The following is a 26,586-nucleotide window of genomic DNA, read 5'->3' on the forward strand; positions in this document are numbered from 1 at the left end:
GCTATGGGTCACCACATGCAAACTGATGCCTCCCCTCTGAACAAGGCCTTTAGATTCACTCAAGATGTGCTCTCCCCACCCACTGAACAGGATGACTCGTTCTTTAAAGAAAGCCAATATTGGTACTTTACATCTTGACTCACCAGCTCCATTATCACCTCTGTTTGTCTCTCATCCACCAGCCCCAGGTCTTTCCCTTCTTCACCTGGTCTTTGCATAGACCAATATGAGCCAGTGATTGCAGCTGCAGGGGTACAGGTGCCAGTTTAAATATTATACTCATTACACATTTACTGTTTGAAACACGCAAATACCTCATTGTAAAACTAGGTGCTTTTCCTCCTTCTGCCACTTTTTTTTTTTTATATGGATAGCAGAAAGATCTTCTGCTACAGCCCAGGCATGAGAGTGAGGCCTCTTTCTTGTGCAGGAAGGTCACATTTTTCCTCCATAAGTCTCTAGACAAAATATCTTCAATCTGAGTAGGAAACCCTCTCCTCCTGGCAGCTAATGTGTCCATTACATATTGATCTGCATATAATATAGCATAAACTGTGTTGGCATGTACAACACCAGAGAAGAGGCTAGTCCTGCCAACACAGTTCTTATTTCACTGGATATTTTGACAAGTGGCAACATCAACCAGCACATTTTTGCAACAGGGAGGCAAAAAACCCAAATCACAGTGATGCACTGGAGAAAGATATTGTTATTCCATAAAATCACCAATGGCCAAAAACAATACTTTACACCAGCCTCATAGCTGTTCAACACGCATCAGCACAGATCAGCCTTACTGATATAAATGGCTGGAAACAAGCTGCGGGCACCTTTTTCGGTTTTGGGGTTACTTTATTTCCACAACACTCAAAGACAAGGGCTGGCCCACAGGGAAGTAGTAGGCTAGGATGACCTAGAGAAGCTCCAACCATCATAACAGCAGACAGTTAAGCATGTCATTCATTGAAAAAATCAGTAAATTGGGGAAAAGCAAAAAAAAGTCTGTCTGCTTCCACCTGCAATGAAATCTAATGACAAAGGAGTTAAACAGAGTAATAATCAAGGCAATAAAGTCTGAGCTCTGTAAGAAACAAATTCCAGAGGACATCCAACCCATAGACTTGTCCTCATATTTGCTCTATCTTTTTTTTTTGTTCTTTCTAAAACAATTTCATTATAAGACAGAATCTGAGTGGCAGCTCCATATTGCTAACCAGTTTAATTATTAGTGCTAGCAGGCTGCAGTCTCAGGCTGATGTTTCACTGAGCTGTTCAGGATCAATACTGAGCCTTGACAGAGTTAATATTACCAGCTTCCATTTGCTGGTGCTATTTACTGAGAAAGTGAAGCTCCTAATTTACACACACACAGTTTCGTGCATGCACACATGCACACAGAGCAGTCAATCCAATGGAAAACTTAAGGCTAGTGCCCTTATCTTAGGAGACAGTCAGGCAAGCCACAACTCCCACAAAGTTATTCCCAGTCTGTAATGTTTTCCATCTGCTAGAAACCAATATGTGACACACATTGCTTGTGAGCTACTTATTTTGGGTAAAACCCATAAGGCTTAAATTCTACGTAAGTTGTGATTTAAGCAGATTGTCTAAATTCCAGATAGCAGTCAGATCCCATGCACTAAAATCCTGCCCAACCCACCAGGTATCCTTGTGATGAGCCTCTACACCCTTCAGGTAGCTCAGTGCAAGCACTGCTCTCAGAAGCTGGGTAGCAGATCCCCAATTTAATCACATCACAGTCCAGGCATAGCCAAAAATCTGCCTAAGCCTTTCCTGAATCTGTGGGTGCTCTCCTGAGCCATGGGCCGTGGCCTTCAGGGTCTGCAGAAATACCTCCTGCATGAGTTGCAGTGCTAGGAAGAGTGGCTGGAGCAGGTGACCAAGTGGCAGAAGAGCTGGGACTGAGGAATTTCTCATGCTGAAGGGGAATGCAGTACCTGTATTTCCTGGGAGAGGATGGAGTGCTTCTGCACTACTCCAGGTAAAGCTCACCAGGGTCCAGGCAGGAGTGCAGGACTTCTCAGGTGAGGGACTTGAAGTGGATCCGGAAGGACCCACTGAGTCTTCGTTGCTGCTGCTCTCTGTGCAGATATTCTTTTTCTCTTTCTAATTTTTCCCATTCCACATTCTGTCTCAATATCTCAAAAAGTAAAAATTTCCAACAGCACCGTCCACAAGAAGAGCCTTACTCTCTGCAATTACAATCCTAGGGCCTGATTCTGCAGTCTCTTCAAAGCTGACAAAACAATTAGGGCAGCCCTTCCAGCCCTAGTCTGGAAGCAAAGGAACAAGAAAATCTTAAGCACATGTATCACCCTGTTCAGCAGAGGTTATATCTCTGTGTGTGTCAAAATCCCTTCACACTCCAAAGTTGCTCCTGTCAAAAGGACACCACTGTTCTGAGAAGAGTGACATGACTCACATCCTCAGCTCACCCGCTCCTGGAGGCAGTTCTGGTGACAATGGGGAGGAAGATTATGTGCACTTCTGGTGTTGTGTACAGAAGCCATCTGATTGAATGCACAAACAAAAAGGACAAAATGTGGGGATCTCTGCTATTGCCTTGCCATTTACACCAGTAAAAGCTGAGTTTTCACTCATCCTGCTAACTCAAAACCTACTGGAAGCAGTTAATAGAAAGCAGTAGGAGGGATCCCATTAGCATCCTGAGCATTAAACAAGATAAATGCCTGCTACTCCCTTTATTCCCACCTTTATCCAGCTCCACTGATCCATCAGGACCCTCAGCACAGGGGTGAATTTCACCTGACAAGAGTGAAGCCTTCAATATGACAGCAGCACCACAGTCAAAAATCCTGCTCTAAATGAAATTGGTGACTGGAACTGGAAAGCTTTTGTATATTTGCTAATCAGCATCTTCTTTTTAGAGGCAGAAAATACAAAAGAATCTCTGCAAATAATTAAACACCCTAATTCTGGATTATCTCTGATTAATGGAGAGGAAGACGCAGTATCTCAGGAGCCTGGGAATGCTGGGCTGGGATTATGTCATAATTGATCCCTATTGTTTTCAGCTGAAGTTTATCTATCTCATTTTCTCATTATTGTCTCTTCTCAGCTCCTTAAAAATTAGATCCAACTATTAGCAATAATCATTGGGTCTTTCATGAAATACAGTGCTGAGAGGATGACGCAAAGTGAACAGCCTTCAAAGTGAACTGTAAGCTATTTTATATGTGTATATTATGTTTAGAATGGGCTATTACTACTTTCTTCAATCTCACTTCTCTCAGCCTGAAGTGATGATTTTAGGAACCTTTGGGGTTCATTCTTCTACTTTGTGTGTCTTCTACTTTCACCCTGCACTGTAGGGATCCAAAAGGATGTGAAGACTTTCTAAACATGCTGCAGAAGGGCTGAAGGAGAGTCATCCCTCTGTCAGGACTGGCATCCCGTGCCCTGCAATCTGCACCCCTTCAGGGAAACCGAGAGGGCTTTGCAAATTGATTAAAAGCTTAAAAGTCACTGGTAGTAATAGAAGGGGATGGAAGCCAAAACTTCTCAGATCTCTCCCAATCTGTTCCAGAAACTGCCTTAGCATATGGAAATTACCCTTCCCATCTCTGAGTCAGTTTGCTTGTAGCTGGGAGTGTTGGCAATACTTTCCCCCACCCTAGAAGTGCATGTAACCCCTTGAAGTGTTGATCATTTCTGCACTCCAGCACATATCCATAAATGCACCTTTCTGCCCTAAAACTTTATGTAAGAATTCAGTGTGAGATTCCCCACACAGCAATAGAACAGGCCAGAGAAACACTGCCCACATTTCTCTAATGTCCAGAAGAGAACACCTACACAGGCACCGACTTTGCAGCTATGAAAAACTAAGACGCAAGTTTTAGTGGCGGCAGGATGGTAATCAACACATGGGTACCTCTTCCACCCCTGTTACTTCACCAGAAGGTGTCTCATGCTTTGCCAGACCTAAGTGGCTTGGAGCCAAGACAAGCTCTGGGCAGTCTGTCACAGAGCTCTACCAAGAAGTGATATGATAAGGTACCTTGTGGGTTTGAAGCAACTTGAATGCCTTCTGCACATTTGTCCTGTGGTTGCTTGTGTCACGAATGTGCAGCTTTCCAATAACTTGCACATGCTTCCATGTTGTTTCTCACAACCACAGAGGGAGGAACACTCATCATTAGGTCTAATATAAATAAAAGAAACAGCTTTTTCACTCAATAAATTGTAAAACTGTGCAAAATTCTGCCATGGAAAGCTGTGGACATCAAAACATGACTGGATTCAAGGTGTACTTGCTAAGTTTGTGTCTGTCAGTATTTATTACAAGCAATGTGGGAATTCTGGAAGCAGCTTAGCCTTAAGAGGTCCTCAGGCTGCTGATGTCTGGACTCTGGAAAAGGACCAGGACACATTTTTTTGGTCATACTTTCTTCACAACCATATTATTGGTCAGTTCTGAGGACAGGATACTTAGCTAGATGGAATTTCATGGTACCCATGCAAACTTTCTTATACTCTTCTTTTTCCTCTTCCAGGGTGTGCATTTGTGAAATACTCTTCACATGCAGAGGCCCAAGCTGCCATCAACGCCTTGCATGGCAGCCAGACAATGCCGGTGAGTAGCTCTGTAACTCAGACAAGTGAGAATTGGGCCAGCCTTGGCTGCCCTGTGGCCTGATTGAGGAGGAGAAATTATTTATCTATGCTCTGCAACTCATCATCCATGAAGGCCCAAGGCCTTGGGTGTCCTTAACTCATCAGAGGAAAGGCTGGAATGGCACTGTCATTCCTCACAGGCACAGGGCCCCAGTGGGTGCTGTGTTCTGTCACCAGCAGTTTTGATGGCCTGAAAAAAAAGACATATGGCTCACACATGCCAAAAAAAGTTTGGGTCAGACTCGCCATGGGCACAACCTTTCAAATTTCAGAGAGATTAATCAAGTAGAAACTGGTGTGTAAGGGTTTTTTCATTTTCCCTCCTCAGAGAGTCTCTAGGCAAAGGATGAAGAACTTTTTGCCAGCACTCAGCAGAGAGAAGCATGTTCACATCATGGTAGTAGGGGCTAGAGACAAATCACAACAGTAACAGGGCTGCCTGTCTCTGTTACCACAGAAGTACCAACCTAGGCATAAGTTTGGTCCCCTACACTTGCCCTTTGAAAGTGTGTCAGACCAACTACTGAATCTTCCAGGAAATATCTGAGGGATCAGTCCACTTGCACATATTTCTAGTCATATGGGGTTTCAAGACTGATTGTTCACTTAAATAGAAATGGGGTTGTATTTCTATGCAAATAGCTATTTGTACACCACCATGAGAAGAGAAGGATATAAGGCACTCCACTGTCAGTAAGAGAAGAAAATCTGGTACAACTTGTTTTGGTTTATTATAATAGTGTATTATTTTTATTACTAATTATTCACAATGTAAATAATGGAAGGCTAAGAAGCATGTTGACAACTTGGAAAGGATACAAGAAATCTCAATTAAAAATATTTGAGAGTGTAAAATCTCCCTTTCAGTAAGAGACTCTAATGTAAATTCATGAATTTATCCAAATAAGTTTAAAGTGGGCCCGACAGATTTTCCCTAGATCTTTGCAGGGATGAAAAAGGAAAATTTTTTACAAGTAAAAAGGTTTCTAAAACTAGCAAACTATCAAGATCTTATTTTTTTGGAACCCCATCTTAGACAAATCAGTTTAAAAATGGTACATGTTTACCAATGATGGTACCAAAAAAGTCTCCTCAAATATGGGGTCTCCATTTTGTGAAGTACTTAAATACTTTTAAGAGTCTCTTCCTAAAAGGCTCCTCCTAAAAAAAAACCAGATGTTGGACTTGATGCTGACATCCCATACTAATATATTATGGACATCTTTCCTGAGACAGGTTAAAAAGGTACTTTTAGTGACTTTCTTTCAAACTTTGACCCAAAGTGATAGTGTCTATAATCTGACATCAAGAATTTCAATTCAGTAGGGTGTAGTACCAAAATGTTTAGTAAAAAGTCAGTCCTCATCCCCAAAACCCTGCAAATTCCTGTGACAAAGGCAAGAGGAAGACGTGAAAAAACAGACAAAATCCAAGGAGAGTTAAAGATTTTATCTAGATCTAGTATACCCAAAATATCATTATTCCTCCCCAAGCCTTTCCCTTCCTACTCTCAGAACACTTTGGATTAGAAAAATATACTCATCTCACAGCCACCTGGAAACAACTTCTGACTCCATCCTGGTGGTATTACCTGAGCTTAGGATACACAAAACACCCAAGAATTTGGCCACTTCATGGATCAATTTTATGGGACCATTTGTCCTCTTGACTTATCTGACTCAAACACCTGTTATAGAAATATTCTTTAATAACCAGAGCTGGGTATCTGAAAAAGCAACACAATTTATCCTTTACTAGATGGCCATCCCAGACACAGAATCAAGTCTCCACAGCTTCACAAGTTTCCATGGATTGGCTGAACTTCACAGTACATGCTAATAGTTCACAGAAAAAGCAAGGAGGAAATTAATTTCCTCCTGTTCATTATAAGCTAAGTTACATGGCATTGCCTTGCTCCTCCCATGAGCTACAAGCAGGCACAACACTGCTACCATATCTTTGCAGACCTGTGAGGACCTGCAGAGTGACCAATGCTCAATGAAGACGTGGAGCACAACAGGTTTTTTCCCACAGTGTCTCAAAATTTCTGAGACTCTTCGAATGAGATAGGCCAAATCCTTCCAGAATCTCTGTGCCCATTCTTGTTTTCATGGTACTTCGGGGCCTGCAGCGCTGCTCAGCACTTACTTGGACGTTCACAGGGAAATGCAGCCACCTCGTGGTGAGATGCCGACGCAGCCCATCGTGCTTGGGAAGGAGGGGGGCATTTCTGCCATCTTCCTTCAGCCCCCTTCCATTCCTTTCACCACTAGGACTAGCCTCATTTGCCCGGCTGCAATGCCAACTCAACGTTGTTCCTGTGGCTCAGCCAATTTCAGCATCTCTTGGATTGTCCTCATGTACCACCAGCAGGGCATCCATCATCATTCTTGTCAGGTCTCAAGCCGTTCGTTCCTGCGGCAGACTCCTGTTTCTCCACAGCTGTCAGGATTATTGCTCTACTGTGACTTCCTGTTCACACAACATATGTTGCCTAATAGTTTCAAAAGGCAACTTTCTTTTATGAAAGTTCCGTTCTTTTTTTCTTTTTTTTAATTAACTTACCTTGGATAAGTGCCTGACCATCAGCCATTACAAACCCATTTCTCTATGCAAGGCACTTGTTTCTCCTAAGGGTCCACCAAGTCTAATTCTTTCCAATTTTTACACAATCAATTTCCTTTAGAAATAAGCTACTCAAAATCCCTTACTTTTGAGCAGGCACAAAGTTCCTTATATACCTACCTGTCAAGGATCTTCCTTTTGGTCTTTTTAGATCATATTTTCTATTAGCTCATCAACTTTATGAGACTGTTTTACTGGATCTCTGTATCATCCTTTATAAGAGATCATAATCTTCATGTACTATTGCTTGTATTTATAATATATTTACAGTAATTATATCCTGTACTTTTAGCTTTGATTACTCCGTCCCCTCCTGTCTCTGTTTCCCATCCATATGGGGACATGAACAGGTCATTTCCTATCATTCTCTTCTCTTCCTCATCCAAGACTTGTCCCTAACAGCCTTTTCCACCAACATAAATTCAGCTGCTATTGCTGTCATGACAGCTTGCAGATCTAATTTCTCTGCTTCAGGACTGACTCCTGTCCAACCCAAAATTTTGGTCCATCTTTCCAGCATCTCCTGGTGGATGTTTAGCTGTCAGAACAAGCTCAATTTGTATAAAACCGAGCTCGTGAACTTTTCCACCCAAAACCTGTCTTTTCTATCCTCCACCTTCATTCTCAATCACTGTGGACAATATTATCATTCTTGTTAGTCAAGACAATGTCAATATTATCATGACTTGTCAGTCATGTTCCTTCCTAGGCATCATCCTCAGCTAGGTTTTCTCCTTCTCCCCATGTCCTCATATCTGGACAACAGCCAAATTGCTGCCATTCTGCAGAACACATCTTACTAACCAAAGATGTGGCCTTGTCCATCCACCCATACAGAACAAACTCTTCCCAAAACTTCAATGAATTATCATAGAATGGTTTGGAATGAAAGGGACCTTAAAGATCATCTACATGTCCATTAGCAGGAGTAGAGACACTTCCAATTGGACCAGGTTGGTCAAGGCCTTATCCAAGCAGGCCTTGGTCATCGCCAGTGATGGAGCACCCACGGCTTCTCTGGGCAGCAGGCTCCACTGCCTCACCACCATCACAGTAACAAATTTCTTCCTAACAGCTGACCTAAACCTGCCCTCTTTCAGTTTGAAGCTATTCCCCTCTGTCCTGTCACTGCAGACCCATGTCAAAAGCCCCACTTCAGCTCTCTTGTAGCCCTTTAGGCACAGGAAGGGGTTATAAAGTCTTCCCAGAGCCTTCTCTTCTCCACCCTGAACAACACCAACTCTCTCAGCCTGTCTTCACAGGAGATGTGCCCCAGCCCTCTGACCATCTTTGTGGTCTCTTCTGGACTCAATCCAACAGGTCCATGTCTTTCTTATGTTTGGGCCCCAGAGCTGGATGCAGCACTGCAGGAGGAGTCTCAAGAGAGTGGAATAGAGGGGCAGAATCACACATATTTAAGTCACAGCAACTATTATTGTACCCAGAAGCTAGACAGGGTTAAAAAATAGAGTCTTTTTGACCCCTTTTCACCATCTCACCCAATGTGGAAACTTGGAATTTCTTTGGTTATAAATTCATTCCTGGAAGGGGTAGAACAGTACTGTTACTGTCTACATTTCCTGCACAAAGGTGCGAAGAAGTGAAGAGTGTGATGTGCTTGACTTATCTTTAACAGTCTGAAAGTTTGTGACCTATTCTAAATATCTTCTAGGATTCCTGAAGAAAGGAGAGGGAGACATTTACAGAGATTTGTGCATTCTTCGCTTTTTCTGTGCTAGGATGGGCAATATCACCTTTTGGGCATGCCTGTCCCATTATAATGGATAACTCAATAATAGACCTAGACTGAATACCTGAGGTGGGACTTATCTAACCTAATCTGAGACATCCAGAAGTTAAGAAACTCATGTATGAGGTTGTCATCTGAGTTTGTCATCTAAGTTTCTCTTATAATCAATAGAGGGAAATAGATACCTCTGGAAAAATTTTATTTTGCAGAAATAGATTTTGAAACCTGTCAAACTAATAGGCAAGCCCAAATAGAAATGTGCTTTTTAGCTAAATTTAGGCATCAATTTGCTATGGTACTCCAGCTCCAAAATAGTGGTTCTTCATCCGAAGTGCAACTTAGAAGGAAAAAAGGACCAGAATTAAAAAAAGACCGGTGCTTAAAAACTAAAGATGAAACCAGTACAGCTTAAAGTGAACACTTCACATTCAATGCAGGGAGACCTGAAATCTGTCCTGGATGTTTGTTGCCCAGATAAAGCAATTTGGGACTCAGAAACCTGGCATCCTGCAGTAGAGTCCCCTGATTCCTGTTCCATTAGATGTGCTGTGAACTTGCTTAACACACTAATTGTCAGCACTATATTCATTCCATATCTTTCTTTAATTAATGATGTTTAAGGCTATCAAGGCCTCCAGCTTCTTTAAGATGGCTTCTCCTACCATACCGGCCAAATACTCTCTTTGTTTTACTACAGAAGCCTGCAGCAGCTTGGTCAAAGACCTGCATTCCCTCTGCATCCAAGCAATAGCATTCCAAGTCTATCTACAGCTGGCTGAACATTTTCCATGAAAATTACTTTTCAGATGGAATCCTTGGGTTTGTGAAAAGGGAAAATGTGAGACTTGGATACAAGCACTGAACATACGTCTGCCTTTCAGAGAAAGATTCAGTTTACTTGAACTTAGAGAAAACAGTAGTATTGCAATGCACAACTTTGTTAACTTGGGGGCTTTCATTTAAATATTTTTCCATGCAGCTCTTATCAACACAAATGACAAAACGAAATTCAAATCTCTGCCCAGGAACCACCGATATCAAATTACGCAATTATTGCTCAGTGTTGTTAGATAACATACAGATTAGATCTCTAGTTGTTGTGCTTTACACTTTTTATTAAGCAAGAAAATATGAATGGCATAACATCTTGAATGAGGTTGATTTTGAGCATCTGTCCATCATGCTCTTTGGAAGTCCACCCATAGTACAAAAACTCCCAACAAAACATGTGTAACAGTCAGGTGAAAAAATTGTCTTCTTTCCTTAGACAATGTACTGACCATGCCTTCATACCATAAGATTTTTCTTTTCCATATTTTAAGCTAAAGAAATTTGTTACCTCTGACTTATCAGGTAAGACAGAGTATAAGAGTATCAAAAACTGCCCCAGGAATCATAGAATCACAGAATGATTTGGGTAGGAAAGGACCCTGAAGAACATCTAGTTCCAATGCCCTGGCATGGGCAGGGATGCCAGGCACTAAACAAGTGTCTTTGTCCTGTGCAGTGGCCTCTTTCAAGCTAATGGCAAATGGGGCATTGGTTCTCTTCTTCCAGGCTTTGGATGCTCATGCACCCCACCAAGGAAACCACCCCCAGCTCACACTAATGACTGCCTCTGTTATTGCTGTGCATTCCTGTGGTGCAGCTGTGACTTTGCAGAGCTCTGTGAAGCTGCCTTCAGATACAGCCCCACTCTGGAAGCCAGCTGAACATCTGTGCTCACCCCCCACTAACACAGCAGAGGGTGAATTTGGGGTGGAGGGGAAAGTAGTGCAGCATCTGCAGAAGGAGCTCTGAGCGGGTGGAGAAAAGGAGGGAAATGGGCCTTTGTGGGCACGATGAAGCTGCAGCCCGGGTGCTGTGCTCAGAAGTGGTGGGGAAGCAGATTTTGCGGGAGCAGGCTGCACCAAAGCACTGAGTCGGCAAGAACTCCCTGGGAGGAGCAGCCTGGTGGCTCCGGTGAGTGTGGGGCCACAATGGCGTAGATCAGCTGAGGTATTTTTAACAATTATTTTGATATAAACAGCTCTGAACTTGAGGAGCTCCATGTAAATGGGAAGCAGTGGGGCTTGTAATTAGATTTGTGTACACTTTCATAAATTGCTGGAAAACATCAAAGCCGTGATAGAAGGCTGTGGTGCACTTTATTTCCTTCTTCTGTTCTTCTGTTAATTGAATGGTTGATGTGTGGATAGGAAGCGTTGGCTTCGCAGAGTACTATTTACAGACCCGCTGACAGCTGCACTGTGAAAATTAACAGGAACAGAGCAGCCTCTGTCACAGCTCTTCCCATGAGGGACTTGCTTCAAATTAGATCATTCCTTTCATAGGAGAAACTTTCCTCATCGCTCCTCCCTTCTTCGCAAATACACACTCACATCCAGCTGCACACTCCCCTTCTCCCCTCAGGCTCATGCAGCCTTTAGTGCTCAGAAGGTTTTGTCATTTTCACAAAGTTGGGGTAGTTAGGCTGCTGTATAAGAGCTGTAGTGCATTCCATTTCCAGCAAGACACATTCTTCGGGAAGTCATCCAAATCTGTGAGCTGGGTGCATGGAGCCACAGCTTCATGTTTGCAGGTCTCTCATTAACTAGAACTTTTCATTCTCCCAGAAACTCTAGTGGACATCCCCTCAGACTCGTACTGTTGGAAATGTGGTCACTGTTGTTCCTAGAGAAAATTGCTGTGTGCTAAACACCATAAAAACCTCTGACAGGACAGTTCCTACGCTCAGCAGTTTGCCAACTAAAGGCCAGGGTTAACCTGGCTGGATGAATTACTTCAAAGTGTCAGTCAAAGTATAAAACTTCAAGGTCACCTACACTTTTGTTACAGTTGATGGAGAGGGTCTGGGACCTGAGAGAGACTGTCTTGAGGAGCTGAGGGTTTAGAAAATGCCTGCAATTAGAATATCTGAATGTCTCCCTAGTAGACAAGACACAAGAGAGAAGCAAAAGAAACAATAATACAATGTATAGGAGTGAACAAGTCTATTACATAATTAATCTATATGTTTAGCCTGTTCTTAGCCAAGTTACAGTAGTTATTGGTCTTGGTTCCAGTAGAGAAGTAATAACCAGTGAACACCTGAGAATCTAAATCTTAATATTTATTGATATCTGAGAAATACAGAGTTAAGAATATCAAAGTTGAAGCCTTCAGTTCATCCCCTCACTTACTGAAAATTTCTTCAAAACATCCCAGTAACATAAACAGAACCATAGACAAACCCACAGTATAAACAGATAACAATTAAATAGACCACAATTCAGAATATTAATTAACCAACAAAGTTTACTTTCATTGAGATTCCAGCATGGGCTCAAGTTCTCAATTAATAAAAGTCATATTGTGAGAGTCAGTAGAGACAGAGTCACTGAGCCCCTCAGGCTGTCAGGGTAAATAGAATCACAGTATCACAGAATCATCAAAGATGGAACAGATCTTTAAGTCCGACTATCAACCCAGCACCACCTTTCTGACTCCTAAACCACATCACCCAGATCCAGATGCCTCTTAAACACCTCCAGGGATGGTGACTCCACCAGGGTAATGTATTATAAAACCTGACAACCCTAACAGTGATTTTTTTTTTCTACTATCTAGTCAGGATGTCTCCTGTCTCAGCTTAAGACCATTTCCTCTGACCTTCCACTGCAGCCACAGTAGGAAAGAACAGTCCCCACTTTGTAACCTCCTTTCAGATAGTCATAAAGAGCCATAAGTTCTCCTCTTGAGCCTCCTCTTCTTGAAACTAAAATAAGGAATGGAAAATCCATTAGAGTTTTCCTTTACATGATCACAGAAACATAAAGAGGAGATTCTCAGAGGTAATCCAGGCTGAAAGTTGATGAAACTCCAGCATCCAAGTGTCCTTCATGACTTATACCTGAGTTTGGCTGAGAGTTAGTTGCCCAAAGTGACAAAGCCTAGGGAAGAGTGAGGTACCATCATTGCCAGTCCACCTGTCCAAATTAATTCAGAAGGCTGAGGCCTGTTTTTACATGACTGATGTTAGAGAAACTGATGGGTGAAAATGGAGATGTTGACTCTGACCCTATTTTTTCTCTCTTCTGTTGATCTTGAGCTCTCTAAAGAACACTCTCTAAAGATTTCTTGCAATGTCTTTGTGCAACACAGAGGCTGTCTTGTTTAACTCAGGGCAAAGCACATCACATCCATTCCTTGTATTAAAAAATAGCAATACCTTAGGAACCCATTAATAAGTCACCAGCAGCAGGCCTAGCCCTTTTCCAGTAATGAATAATTTTTTGAATATGCTACTTAAACACCATTTATAAAGGTGTGTGTTGTCCTTTAGGATGAAAAAAACGGTGGACATGTAATACCTACTTGTTAGTTTGCAGCCATTTCTACCACCAAAGTCCAGTGACACTTGACAGCTCATCTTTGCTTTCCATTGGGCAATGGGCTCTGGATGGAGGGGGTATAAAGCTCATAGACCCCATCCCACCATATCCATCAAGACTGCTGATTCTACAAGCTTTGGGACAGCAGGTTCCCAGTGTTGCCATAATTTCCCTTAATTCTTCCTATAAAAAGTAAAAATATAAGACTGGGTTCCCTGCCTCTCCCATAGTTTCATAAATTAACTAATTAACAATGTTTATGGGTCCCAGAGCAGAGATCCAGGCAGCCTGGCTGCCTGGCACAGGGTGTGAATCATGCTGGCACCAAAGCTGGCCTTCTTTTCTCTGGCTACATCTCCAAAACCTCACAGTCATCCAGCAGGACACTGAAGTGACTTGTGGCACATGAGAGAGATCACTGGACGTCTTCCCTGGGCCTCTCTGCTCCCTATGACCCACAGCATTCACCACCTTCAAACGGGATACAAGAGATAACTGCTTGTGAGCCACATTGCCTCCTTCTGGGAAAAAATATTTGATTGGCACCCACCCATCCCTTCACAGGTTCAAGGGGAGCTGGGCATTAAATCAGCAGCTGTGGAGGTGGCCATGGGGAAGCAGGAACAGTATCATGCCATGCCTGAGAATTGCCCAGGTCCTGGTGATAACAGGAGCCCCTGCAATTCTTGCTCCACTCAATTCTTGTCTAATCTGTGTGAGATTAGCACTTGAGGGGCTAGGATAAATCACAAACAATGGCCTTCCTGGGATATCAGAGTCATTGACAAGCCTCCAGACTGGGAGACATGAAACACTCCCGGCCTGCCAAGGGAGTTCCTGGCCTACTGGAGGTAGCTCCACTGGTTATCACCACCTTCCTCTAATAAGGATTAAAGATGTCAGCATTGTCTTTACCTCTTCTGCTTGCTTTGGGGGCATTTCTTTCTTCTTCCTTTTCTCTTCCTGTATCTTTTGATCTAAGCCTCATTTATATCAATGTGAGCTTCCTACATAGTTAAGTATTAAATCAGAATTAAATCACTCTGGATGTTTCTCATTTTTCCCTTTAATTCACTCCATCCCAGCCTTGCTCAGGTGTGTGCTCAGTACTGATAATACACATTCTTGTGAGGAAAACAGAAAGATCTTTGTAAATGGTAGAATGCTAACCCTGTACAAAACATAGCATTAGTGATGCAGTAGCTATTATCCAAATGGGTTTTGCAAAGTTCAAAATTAATTTTTAGAGGGCAAAGATGCCCTCAAAGAATCAAAGCAAAGAATCAAAACAATGACTATCAAATAAGACTCTTAGTTGAAGCTCGCACAAATTCATGAATGTGAAGCATCCTACCAAACACCAATGTCTTTGCCTCAGATGTCCACTGGCAAGTGAAATCACACAGAAGACCATGCTTGGCTTCCCATTCCAAAGGTCTGCCTGGTTGGTGCTCAGGAGAGCTTCACTGAATTTGCACCATTTCATAGCTTCAGCTGACTGTCTGTTTCTCTCTATTAAAGCATGGGTGACACCTCCCTGAAAGCAGAATATTTTCTCAATTAACTGTGGAATCATAGAAAAGTTTGGGTTAGAAGCAACCTTTAAAACCCATCTGGTCCAACCCATGGCTGGACAGTGCTCAGAGGTCTTCAGTTTAAATATGATGTGAAAATTCAAATCTTTTACTATCTCAGTTGAGCAACATGGTTTACACCACGATAACCTGGAGTCTTGCAGCATGACAAGAATCTGGGAGGCACAGTCATGTGCAGGCTGCTGGGAATGCAGTGCCATGGAAATGTTCTTTTTCGTCATATGAACAGCTGAAATTTATCTACCCAGCTTGCCAGCCCTTCCTCAACATCTCTTTTTTTCCCCAAGTCATCATAGGCTGTTCATGTCCTCATCCTGAGGTGCCAAAGAGGTGTGGAGTTCTTGTGAGCAGAGTCCTGAAGCATCAGGATCTCCATACCTGGTTGAGATTCTGCTTTGCTTTGACAATAGTCAATTCACATTATGACCCTGGATTAATTCCACTTCTCTTATTTTCATCCTTGCTTGTTCAACTGGAATGGAAAGATCATTCATATGTCTCTATACTGCAGCTACCAAATACGTTTTTAATAGTAATATTAATTTATTTTAAAAATTAAGCTTTTTTTTGTATAAGGATATTTTATGGGGAAATATATTTTTAGTTAATATGGAACTAAACATACCTAATCTTTCAAACCATGCTGCACTTATTGGAAAGGGGAAATATACAACATTTTGTTTTGGATTCTTAATTTTATGTTTTTCTTCAAGTAGAGAAAAAAAAATTATGTACTGCTTTCACAGTCCTAAATAAAGAATCTCTAGTGTGTTGGTGTAACAATACTTCCCGCTTCATAATGCATTAAAGGAGGTGAATGATTTTGTGAGGACTTTTATCATTCATAGACTGAGCTGAAAAATGATTGAAAAACAGCGCTTGAAGAACTCTTTTAAGTTTAGGTTTTTCAGATATCTGGCTTTGATTCAAGAGGCATACTAAAACCTGGGTTATATATTGAGTTCTTCCTAATTAGAATTGGGTACAGTGACACCAGGACTCAATGATTCTGTTGCCCTGTGGAAAGCAATAACTTTAGCTCTGAGAGACACCTGGTAAGTAGTGTACGGACAAATAAAACCTAAATCAAGCTTCCACTCCAAATAAATTAACAATTCTGGAGACCTGTGAGGGGAAGTACCTGCAGCAACTCTCTCTGCTTAGACATTGCATGAAGAATCTTCTCTACTGAGGGAGCAGCATTATCAAAGGGTCCATCACTACAGTTCTGGATGAATGCCTCCTTTCCCCTCTCCATCTCTGTCACTCTCAAGAGTGTCTAAACTGGCTCTCAGGACTGTAAAGTGGAAATAGCTCCTAGTGACTGCTGTCCTACTCATCTTTCAGATGAGACATGAAATTGAAGCCCTGAGTGCAGAAAAATAACATATTTCACAAGATGGGAGGGATGTTAGTCCTGGTCTTTTGGTCACCTTCCAGCCTGGGTAATTACATTTCTGCCTAGCAGAAATTCCCAGTGCTCTACAGTTTAATTGGACAGTAGCTTCTTTTTAGCTTGCCTAAAATCCCAGGGTGGGGTCAAACCCCACTGTCTAATTCAGCAGCCCTCCCTCTTTTCAATAGAGCTGCATAGGCATTTCCAAAAAAATTCCAAATTTGTTTTCAAACTTAGGGGCCATCATGGCAAATGGCCTGAGATGACAGAGCCCAAAGCAAATAAATCCTCCTTTGGCTTTTGGGCCTTAACACGAAGGATCCTTGTATAGAAATATAACCCTGATTAACTTGCTGAAAGTCAGCATCCTCCCAGCTCTGCTTTGTAGTCACAAAGGGAGTGCTAAGGCAAAATTTTCACCACAAGCAAACCCATTTCTGTGTGGATATTCTCCGTTCAGTCAGAGAGAAAAAGAGAAGGTTTTTTAACCAGGTGAGAGCCTGGGAGACAGTTGGGAAAGAATGTAAATAATTCTCTAATCTATCTTGTTGTTCACATTGTTTATAGATATGTTCTGCCACCGTGCATCATTCACTGCACACCAATGGTGTGAGATGTTTTTACTCTAACACCAATGAAATTAGTCTGCACGATGTTCTCTATAAATAGAGCAGTACATCTGAAATAAATGAGTTCATTCTTTAGCTTTTGACTTGGAGTCTTCTCGTTACCGTCCTGCTCTACAGCATCATCTCTGTGGTGACACTTAGGAATACAGTCATTGCCCAAAAGACGAGCATCCAGCAGCACCTACTCATTTAAGCATCTTTGTGTTCATGGCTGACATTTTGGAAGGTATTTTATAGGATCTGCACATTCAGATCCCTTATTCTCAAGAGCTTTTGACACCGGAACTTTATTATAACAAATTTTTTAAAAAATATTTTTGGCCTAGAACTTTTATCTGTCTCCATTTGAGCTAACAAAGATGTAAAGGTCCACCTACACAGGACACTCTTGTGTTAAAGTACTTAAATGTATGTTTGCTTCCAGCAGGAGATTCACTAAGCTTAAAGTGAAACACAATTTAATGACTTTGGCAAATTAGGCCCAGTTTCATCAGTTTTGAAGGAAAAAGGTGTCTAAACATCTGCGGAAATTAGTAACCTACTGAATCAGAGCAGATTTATAGGGCAGGCAGGAAAAGGAAATTCAGGCATATATTCTGCAAGGCCAGACCTTCACAGAACGTTTCCTAAGAATATTGTTCTAGGGAGAAGCAATTGGACACCTGAGCTAGTAGACAGGGATGGAAAGAAGAACAGCCCCCCTGTAATCCAAGCAGAAGCAGAAAGAGACCTGCTGAGTTACTTACGTGCTTATAAGTCAATGGGATCAGATAGGATCCATCTTAAAGTGATCAGGGAGCTGGTGGAAGAGCTCATCAAGCAGCTCTCCATCATTTATCATTAGTCCTGGCCCAGTGGGGAGATCCCAGATGGCTGGAGGTGCCAGTGTGACATGCATCCATCAGGCTGGAAGAAGGGTCTAGAAAAATACAGACCTGTCAGCCTGACCTTGGCACCCAGCAAGGTTATGGAACAGATCATCTTGAGCGCCATCACACAGCACCTACATGATAGCAGGGGGGTGAGACCCAGCCAGCAGGGGTTTAGGAGGGACAAGTCCCGCCTGACCAAGCTGATCTCCTTTGATGACCAGATGAAGGTTGTGGATATGTCTGCCTGAACTTCAGCAAGGCCTTTGACACCATCTCCCACAGCATCCTCCAGGAAAAGCTGGCAGCTCACGGCCTGGACAGGAGCACTCTTTTCTGGGTTAAGAATTTGCTGGAGGGCCAAGCCCAGAGAGTGGTGGTGAACAGTGTTGCATCCAGCTGGTGGCCAGTCACCAGTGGTGTCCTCCAGGGATCAGTGTTGGACCCAGACCTGTTTCATTGATTATCTGGATGAGGGAGTAGAGTCCACCATCAGCAAATTTGCAGGTGACACGAAGCTGTGGAGGAGTGTGGAAGGGTAGGAATGCTTTGCAGAGGGACCTCGACAGGCTGGATGGATGGGCTGACTCCAACAATGGATGACATCCTGGGTCCTGCACTTTGGCCACAACACCCCCTGCAGTGCTACAGGCTGGGGACAGAGTGGCTGGACAGTGGCCAGGCAGAAAGGGTTGTGGGGGTGCTGGTTGGCAGCTGACTGAACATGAGCCAGCAGTGTGCCCAGGTGGCCAAGAAGGTCAAAGGCACCTGGCCTGTATCAGGAATAGTGTGGCCAGCAGGAGCAGGGAAGTCATTCTTCTCCTGTACTTGGCACTGGTGAGGCTCCACTGTAAATGCTGTGTCCAGTTCTGGGTCCTCCAGTTTAGAAAGGATGTTGAGATGCTGGAGTGTGTCCAGAAAGGGGCAACGAAGCTGGTGAAGGGTAGCATAAGTCCATGAGGAATGCCTGAGGAATCTGGGGTTGTTTAACCTCCTCCCTGAGGAGGCTCAGGGAGAACCTTTACATTGCTCTCTACAACTCCCCAAAAGGAGGCAGTAGCCAAGTGAGGGTCAGTTTCTTCTCCCAGGCAATAGGACAAGAGGATACAGTCTTAAGCTTCTCCAGGTGAGGTTTAGGTTGAACATTAGGAGGAATTTCTTCACAGAAAGTGTGATGGGGCATTGGAATGGAGTGCCCAGGGAGGTGATAGAGTCACAGTTCCTGGAAGTGTTTAAGGGAACACTGGATGTGGCACTCAGTGCCATGGTCTGGTTGACACAGTGGCGTCTGGTCACAGGTTGGACTCAATTATCTCAAAGGTCTTTTCCTTCCTAGTTAATTCTGTGATTTTTCCCTGCTGCCAGGAAGTAATGTTTGGCCTCCTGAAATGCTTTTACTTAATCTATGTATACACTCTATTTAGACGACCATATCTAATGGGAAAAAGTTCCAAAAACCAGGCAATGGATTTGTTTTCCTTTGCCTTTAAATGAAATATCAATGGATGGATATTTTATTTTTAGCTGAATATGAAATTTCACAAGCGACCTGTCAAGCTCCTGTTTTCAAGAATGACTTTATTTCACACGTCAAGACAGCCTGGGAAATTAGTTTTTCTCACAGAGGACTCTGATTAGGGATTACAAAGTGAGTGTGGCGCAGAGTGATTTTTTCTCCATCTTTTCCCTCGCCCCACCAACCTAGAGAGTGCCTGACTCTGCTGACTAAGGGGAGCAATTCATTACTATGCGTGGGAGGGGGATGGGAAGAAAGATAGCCATATTAAGTAGACTTGCTGGCCCAAGAGAGAATAGGAGAAGCATAATAATACTTAGCCCCTATCATTCTTTTCATCAGTAGATATCAAAGCACTTGAAAAAGGAGGTTGATTTGAGGGGAAAAGAGATAAATTCCAATTGCAAGCAGCCTATTGCACATGCACCAGCAGGAAGGCTCACTTTCATGATAGTATCTTCTGACTGTGGGTCTGCAGGGTAGAGAAATGAACAGGCCCTTTCCTCTGAAAAATGCAGAAGTACATTTCAAATGCTATTGACTTACCCAGCGTAACTCTCATGGGGTTTGGCAAATTAAGAGGTCCAGTCCAAGAACCAGAGAGAGCAAGGAGATTATGTATTACTAGTAAATGACAGAGCAGACAGGACCTATTGCCTTTGCCAGGAGACAACAGCTGATTTACACCATGGTTTAACTCCTCACGGAAGCAATAAATAATGCAGATGAAGGGCTGCGGCATCTTTAACCTATGGAAAACCTGGCCCATTCTGTGGCATTTCTATTGTTATCCAGTGGATTAGTAGAAGTTACTGGAGTAGAAAGCAGCCTTGCTCTGCTGTATAAGAACAGCAATATTTGGCTCCACTGTTAAGAGTCCTGCACTGGCTGATCTGATACAGTTTACTGCCTGATTTCCTTTGGGCCACATGAAAGAGCTACACATGAGGAACCACACACCGAAAGCATCAATCCCAAGGTCAGTCTTCATATTCAAGAGCAATGCAGTATCTCTACTGGCTACACATATTTTAACCACTTGCATGCACATCCCATTGCAGAGAGCTCTTAGAAAAACCTCTTCTTTTTCTCTTATTTCTTTGTACTGCGTGGTCTAACTTGAATCTATTTGCCAATGGCCTTTCTGCCCTCTGTATATGATAGCAATGTTCAAAGAGGCCTGAAGTCCTGCTGCGACAGGCAACCCAGAAAAACATCTCTTGGGAGGCAAGATGAGATCCCATTGGGTCAAACAGCTGCTGTGCAGTCACTATGACTCACATCAGAAGGGAAGAACACTCCAGAGACAAGCACTTCATGTGGAAGTTACCCATGTTTTCATGATTCCATCTACAAAAATAGTTTGGTTTTCAACAGTGTTGAGACATCAGCAAATGCCTGAGGCAGTTCTCTGGCCCTAAGACTTCCAGGGCAAATAGAGATCGAGAGAAAAGGAGAAGGAAGAAGACACCAACTTATTTACACTTCTCTGTAATGCTAACAGGAGCAGGTCACATCTTCAAAACCCCTTCTGCTGAAATGAATACACTCTCATCTTACTCAGTTTCAAAATCCTCCATCCTGCATTGTGCCTATCGTGATTCAGGCTCTGCTCTGCAGATCACAACAGCAGCTCTGAACAGCCCAATCTGCTGTGGACCAGAGCTCCCCTTCAATACAGCTGCAAATAGGTTTAAATCATTAGATGCAAGTTACCAAACAGTCTCTTGGATCAGGGTTAATTAAATGAGTGTTGAAATCTAATTAAGAACTGGTCCAGGTGATAATTAGCAGGAAATGTATGCATTAAAATATTCATTTGTCGATGAGCTGCAATTAAGAGTGTGATTTGGGGAAGGATCAATATCTGCAGCATGTGATCTAAAGAAAAATTAAAAGTCACCCAGCCTTCAACAGAAATGCAGGGGAATTTTGGCTACAGGTTTTTTTTCTCTCTCTTCTCCTCCACTTCACCTGCTGTTTTGGTTTTATAATAACTGCTGAAGATTGCTCTCCATCTTTGAATGAAGCATTCATCTCTGCATCCCTTTGTTTTCCTGAACCACTTCTTTCAAAACCTTGCTCTTCATCACATTGTGTGAGTGGGTTATAGATTTATTAGAGAGAGTCTAACAGGTCAAAAAGAAAGATTCTTTGCCAATGAAAATCACTTTCTCCCAGTGCAGATTGCTAATCCAAGGGAACATCGCTCATTGTGTGGTGTTAGATTGTTGGGGTCTTTTTTTAGCAGGTTAATTCCTCAAGTATTTATTCAAAACTGAGGATCTGAAAAGGCTATTGAATATGTATAGCTTATATATATGTGCATCTATAGCTGTGGTTTACTACACTCTTCCCAATTTGTAGCAGAGTAATTCTGCTTTCACTAAAACTATTTCCTGGTTACAGGTACATAGGGGCGTGCGTAAGCCAGTTAATAATATTTGTCTTGTGCAGTCCCAGAAAATTCCTCCTCTGCTAGGAAAACAAGGGTCCTGCAACAGTTCAGCTCCTCTGGCATGGAGCAGGTCATCCTCTACTGCCACAGCCAGAAACTGAGCTGGTAATTTCCCTACTGACTGTACTTCTACTAGGGAATACGAGATTGTTAAAACAGAAGCTATGGGAGCACAATTATTTCAGCTGCTCTCTGTCAGTGTCCTGACAGCTCACCTGCCCATCTCCCCAGGCTGGGTGACAGCCCAGCTCCCAGGGCAACTGTCCACTGCTGTCAGGGTGCAGCCAGATTGTCCCTCCCCTACACCTCCCCCTTCCCTGGGGAGGCCACCCTGTGGGGAAGCAACCAACCCGTGAAATTAGGACTTCCTTGGAGAAAGACCAAAAAATACCTTCCTAGGTAAATCTATTTCTTCTCATCTCTGCCCCCTATCAGAAATTTAAGGATTGCAGCTATTGACCCTTTATCTGGATTTGGGAAGGAGAGGGATTTCTTTCATTCCCAAAGGCACTACATTATTTACAGATTTCTGCAGGCAGCTCTGATGATCATCCATTGTTCTGCACTGGTGTTGACTGCAGACATAATCCTAATATTTTAAATCTTTCCTGGAAATGTGTGGGCTCTTTCATGGTAGCCTCTATTTCCTACTGTTTGTGGAGTGGGAGCTCAGGTCCATCCAGTACTATTTTTACTTTAGCAGTGCTGAAGAGATGTTGTTTTATGATGACACATACACCCTGCCCAGCATACTGACTCTTGTCGCCAAGGCTGGGCAGAGATTTCTCACTGGAGTTGGGGGTTACAAGACACAGCATTGTGAAAGGGTGATCCACTTCAGGGGTCTGAAATGCAGTGACCTCACACATTCCAGCAAAACAAATCAGTCTACAAATCCTACCACATTCATGCAGCAAAGCCTCCTACATTTTGCTGCACTGTGTCCAGATCTTTGTCCTCTGATTCAACATTCTGGGCCTGAAGGTTGAAAGAATAAGGCAACAACTTTTGCAGAGAAAATGTAAATGACATCCTAGAAGCTTGAATTTTGGAGGAAACTAGGATCCAGGCTGCTGGCACTCACCCTCCAGGTCCTTTAATTCCTGATGCTCTCACCCTCTTGCAAAAGTCAAAATTCAGAGCCTGATAGATTGCACGGAAAGCATCAGCACCTGGATCCCATTCTACTAAATCTGTGTTAGATGTATGGATTGATGAGCTGGTATGCATCAGGCTCATTCCCTGTGTGTCTCCTTTTGTTTCCTGTGCTGCAGGGAGCCTCTTCAAGCCTGGTGGTGAAGTTTGCGGACACGGACAAGGAGCGTACGATGAGGCGCATGCAGCAAATGGCAGGACAAATGGGCATGTTCAACCCCATGGCCATCCAGTTTGGAGCTTATGGCGCCTATGCACAGGCAGTAAGTATAGACAGCAGCTCTCTGCATGCTCATGGGAGGGGGAATATCACCTGGAAATGCACAAAAACTCGTGGGAGTTGCCAAAAAACCTGAGCAGAAAAGGAAGCGGTGGCTTATCTGTTGAACTGGTTACGTGATGGGAGTAAAAATTAGCCACGCTATCCAGGGTAGACTCTGGGAATCTTCCAGGTGTCTCCAAGACAGTTTTAGCAGTAACTTTTGGTCATGTGTGGACCCATGCAAAACACTTACTGTGGGTGCTAAGCCATTGTTGTCAAATGAAAGCACAGCTACACTTTGAGGATTTGGATAAAATAAGCCTGCTCAGTTTATCCCAGTTCTCTGCCTCACATCACCAGTACCCAGCAGCACCTTGTATCACTGTGGGTACCTTTGGAGTGACCACAGGAGAAAACAGCAGCTGATGAGAGAAATGCTTTTAGATTCACAAAGCATGACAGATAACAATAAAATATACACATAGACATATGCCCACACACAGTCCTGCTACCCCAAACAGTACAATTGAAACACGCTGGGAAAAATTCCTGTTGTGCTAACTTCATGTTTCCTGTGAACATACCAAACCTGAGAAGATGTGATTGTACAGGGAGCTGTGCTCTTGATGATGTTATGAAATGGATTCCTCTGAAATTACTTGTTTTTCTTAGCCTAAAATTAACAAGCATCTGTAAGACAAGACTAGGCCCAGGTAACTTGTACTCTCTGCCAGATATTTTGGAGGAGGGTGGAGGTGATGCCTGCAGCAGGCAGACACAATACTTCCCAATGACTTTAGCTGCTTTCTTTGAGGCAGATTTTCAGCCACTGACAGTGTATATAGGTGCTTCTTCTATTTGATGGCAAAATGTGGCCCCCTGCACAATTTGTGCCCAGGAGGGAAGTGCTATTTAACACATTGTCCAGAGTAGCATCTTCCTTAATGGGAGACCCAAACCTTGCCTTAGGTATGCAAGGCCAGCTCAGGAATAACACTCTGGTGTGCCGATACTCCTTACAGAGCAGTGATCACAAGGTTTTCCTTTCTTCCCTGACTGTTTCTTTCTCATGTGTTGGCACCAAGTATTTCTCAACACATGACCATATTCTGTTTTTAATTTGAAGATCTTGACATTTCTGTTCTTCTCTGATAGCCCTGTGGCTTGGTGAACACTCCGTACAACCCAGCCTACCCCTTGTGTGAGCCATGCAGAGTTGTGAGAATGTGCTGTAGAGCTCCACTGAAGTTCCTCCTCTGCTTCCAGCTGCACCTCTTGGTGTACTTCTGGAGTTTTTATTCTCTCTCTTCTAGAAAAAATCTATTTTTTTACTTCCATTTTGCTGTCTTCATTTTTATTCCTAGTCAAAGTCATTGTCTGTCTCTTCCTTTCTCCTCTGCTCTCTTCCTCACATTATAGAAGAGCTACTTCCTCCTCAGCCTGGCTGTGTTTAACGCTGCCTCTGGCCAGAGAAGGCTGCAGGAAGAGGAAAAGAGACAGTAAATCCCAAATAAGCCTAGGTCAGTGGCCAACAGACTGTCAAAGGGATGTAGCACCTTTGCCTCCATGTACCAGAGGAATTAACAGGAGGGAATCCATGGACAGCTTTGGACAAACATTTTCTGAGGTTATCAGGCAGGAGAAGTGGCTTCAGTGTTACTCTACATACATTGGTCAGGCAGCTGGAGAGATGGTAAAGACACCACAGTCCTAATGTTCTGGTCCAAAAACTCTTCTTGCATTATTTTTAATGTAGAGTAACTCTTTAATTTCCAGAGAAGGTTTATACTGATATGAGAGGATGCAGTCTGCACCTTTACACCACAAAAGTTTCTTCTGTTTCTCACCAGATAATACAGGTGCATTATAAGGAGAGGTGAGGAATCAGGGTGGGAGGAAGAGGAAAAACAGTTTCTGGTCTTCTCCCATTCACTTGAAACAAATGGATATTTTTCATGTTGATTTCTGTGAAATCAGAATTGGACCCATACTCTTTTTTTTATTTTTCTGATAAAAATGCTAATAAGGGGAAAAGAATAAGTTTTAGATCTTGACCCATTGGATATGACAAGCTGGTGACACCAATTACCCCGGGGACTTCAGAGCTGTCTAAATGATGGGATCACATTTCTGTGTGGCGCCTGTAGACCCAGAGCGTGCTCAGATGCTGTCTCTCAATCAGCCTCCCTATCTGCTCCATCTCACAGTCTCACATGAAAGGGAAGGAAGGGAGCGCCGAGGCTCTGTGACGTTGCCTTGGTCCTGATTAATCCAGCTTGGACTGCTGGCTCTCAGATATCAGGGTGATTGGCACCTCGCAAATGCCAGCAGGAGATGGAGGAATCGATAGGGAAGAGGCAAAGGGAGACAGCAGCTTTATTCAGCCTGAAGTCAAAGAGCTAAGGCAAGTCAAGAGGAGGGAAGCTGAAATATCAGGAGCACAACTGTCATGACTGGTGATGCCACTGCCACCAGCAACTCTTGTGACATTGGTTGAATTGTTTGACCCCCTGATCTTGTTTCCTCATGTACAAATAAACCTGATGATCAGATTTATTTATTTCCTCTTCTCCCTCAGGGACACAGCTCTCTCTTGTACTGTCTCTCCATGAGCTTTCTCAGAGTGGTATGACAGTAACATAAGTGTAAGAATTGCCTCAGTGCTTAATAGTAAGGCCAGAACAAACATGAGACATCAGGCTCTCTGATTTGTAGTCTGTACTCCCAGCTATCCTTCAGCAGTCCAAAGCTGACTGATGTCTCTATATAAGAATTCACAAGTAATCCCATGACAGTGGTTTTTCAATAGTTCCTAATGGTGTGTCCCCATGGAGGAGGTTGCTCAGGACCCCATTGCTGCAGTTTCTTGCTGAATTTCCCCCAGAGAAGCATCTTGCACATCACTGTGACTGGATTAGCTCCCAAAAAGTCTCAATGCACCAAGGTGGTCCGTGCAGCAGAAACCCCCATGGCGTGACTGTTTGATAGATTGGTGGGCAGCCATGGGTTTGCCAGGCCAGCAGCACCAGTGAGGAGAGGCAGCAAGGGTCTCAGTCCATCAAAGTTTGACAGATAAACTTCAGTGTTGCCATCAGGACAGATTTGGGCCCCAGCTCCTCCCCAAGTTACCTCCCTTACAGCGCAGCAAACGGTCATGCCACAGATCTCCCTGCTGCTGCACACTGCCAACCCCCTCAGCCTCAACTTAAACAACTTTAACCTTGATAGCAGCCATGGTCTCAGCCAAGCAACCAGTCCTGGGGTTCAGCAGCCATCTGGCCTCAGACACAGAGGCAAAA

The 26,586-nt window shown here is 43.3% G+C and overlaps 1 protein-coding gene across 16 annotated transcripts in view; it reads left to right on the forward strand.

The window, feature by feature from the left end:
• The window catches only part of CELF4 (CUGBP Elav-like family member 4), a 703,272-nt gene that overhangs the window by 586,247 nt on the left and 90,439 nt on the right, over positions 1-26,586 (forward strand). For all 16 annotated transcript variants that reach the window (XR_010994515.1, XM_068176591.1, XM_068176598.1 and 13 more), the window contains exons 5-6: positions 4,539-4,618; positions 23,145-23,288. Coding sequence is in view for 15 of the 16 variants with exons in the window: in XM_068176591.1 (XP_068032692.1) it covers positions 4,539-4,618; positions 23,145-23,288 (224 nt within the window). In the remaining variant the exon portion in view is untranslated. The remainder of the gene's footprint in view (positions 1-4,538; positions 4,619-23,144; positions 23,289-26,586) is intronic.

The sequence above is a fragment of the Anomalospiza imberbis genome, chromosome Z (assembly GCF_031753505.1).
Source record: "Anomalospiza imberbis isolate Cuckoo-Finch-1a 21T00152 chromosome Z, ASM3175350v1, whole genome shotgun sequence".
Classification (NCBI taxonomy): domain Eukaryota; kingdom Metazoa; phylum Chordata; class Aves; order Passeriformes; family Viduidae; genus Anomalospiza; species Anomalospiza imberbis.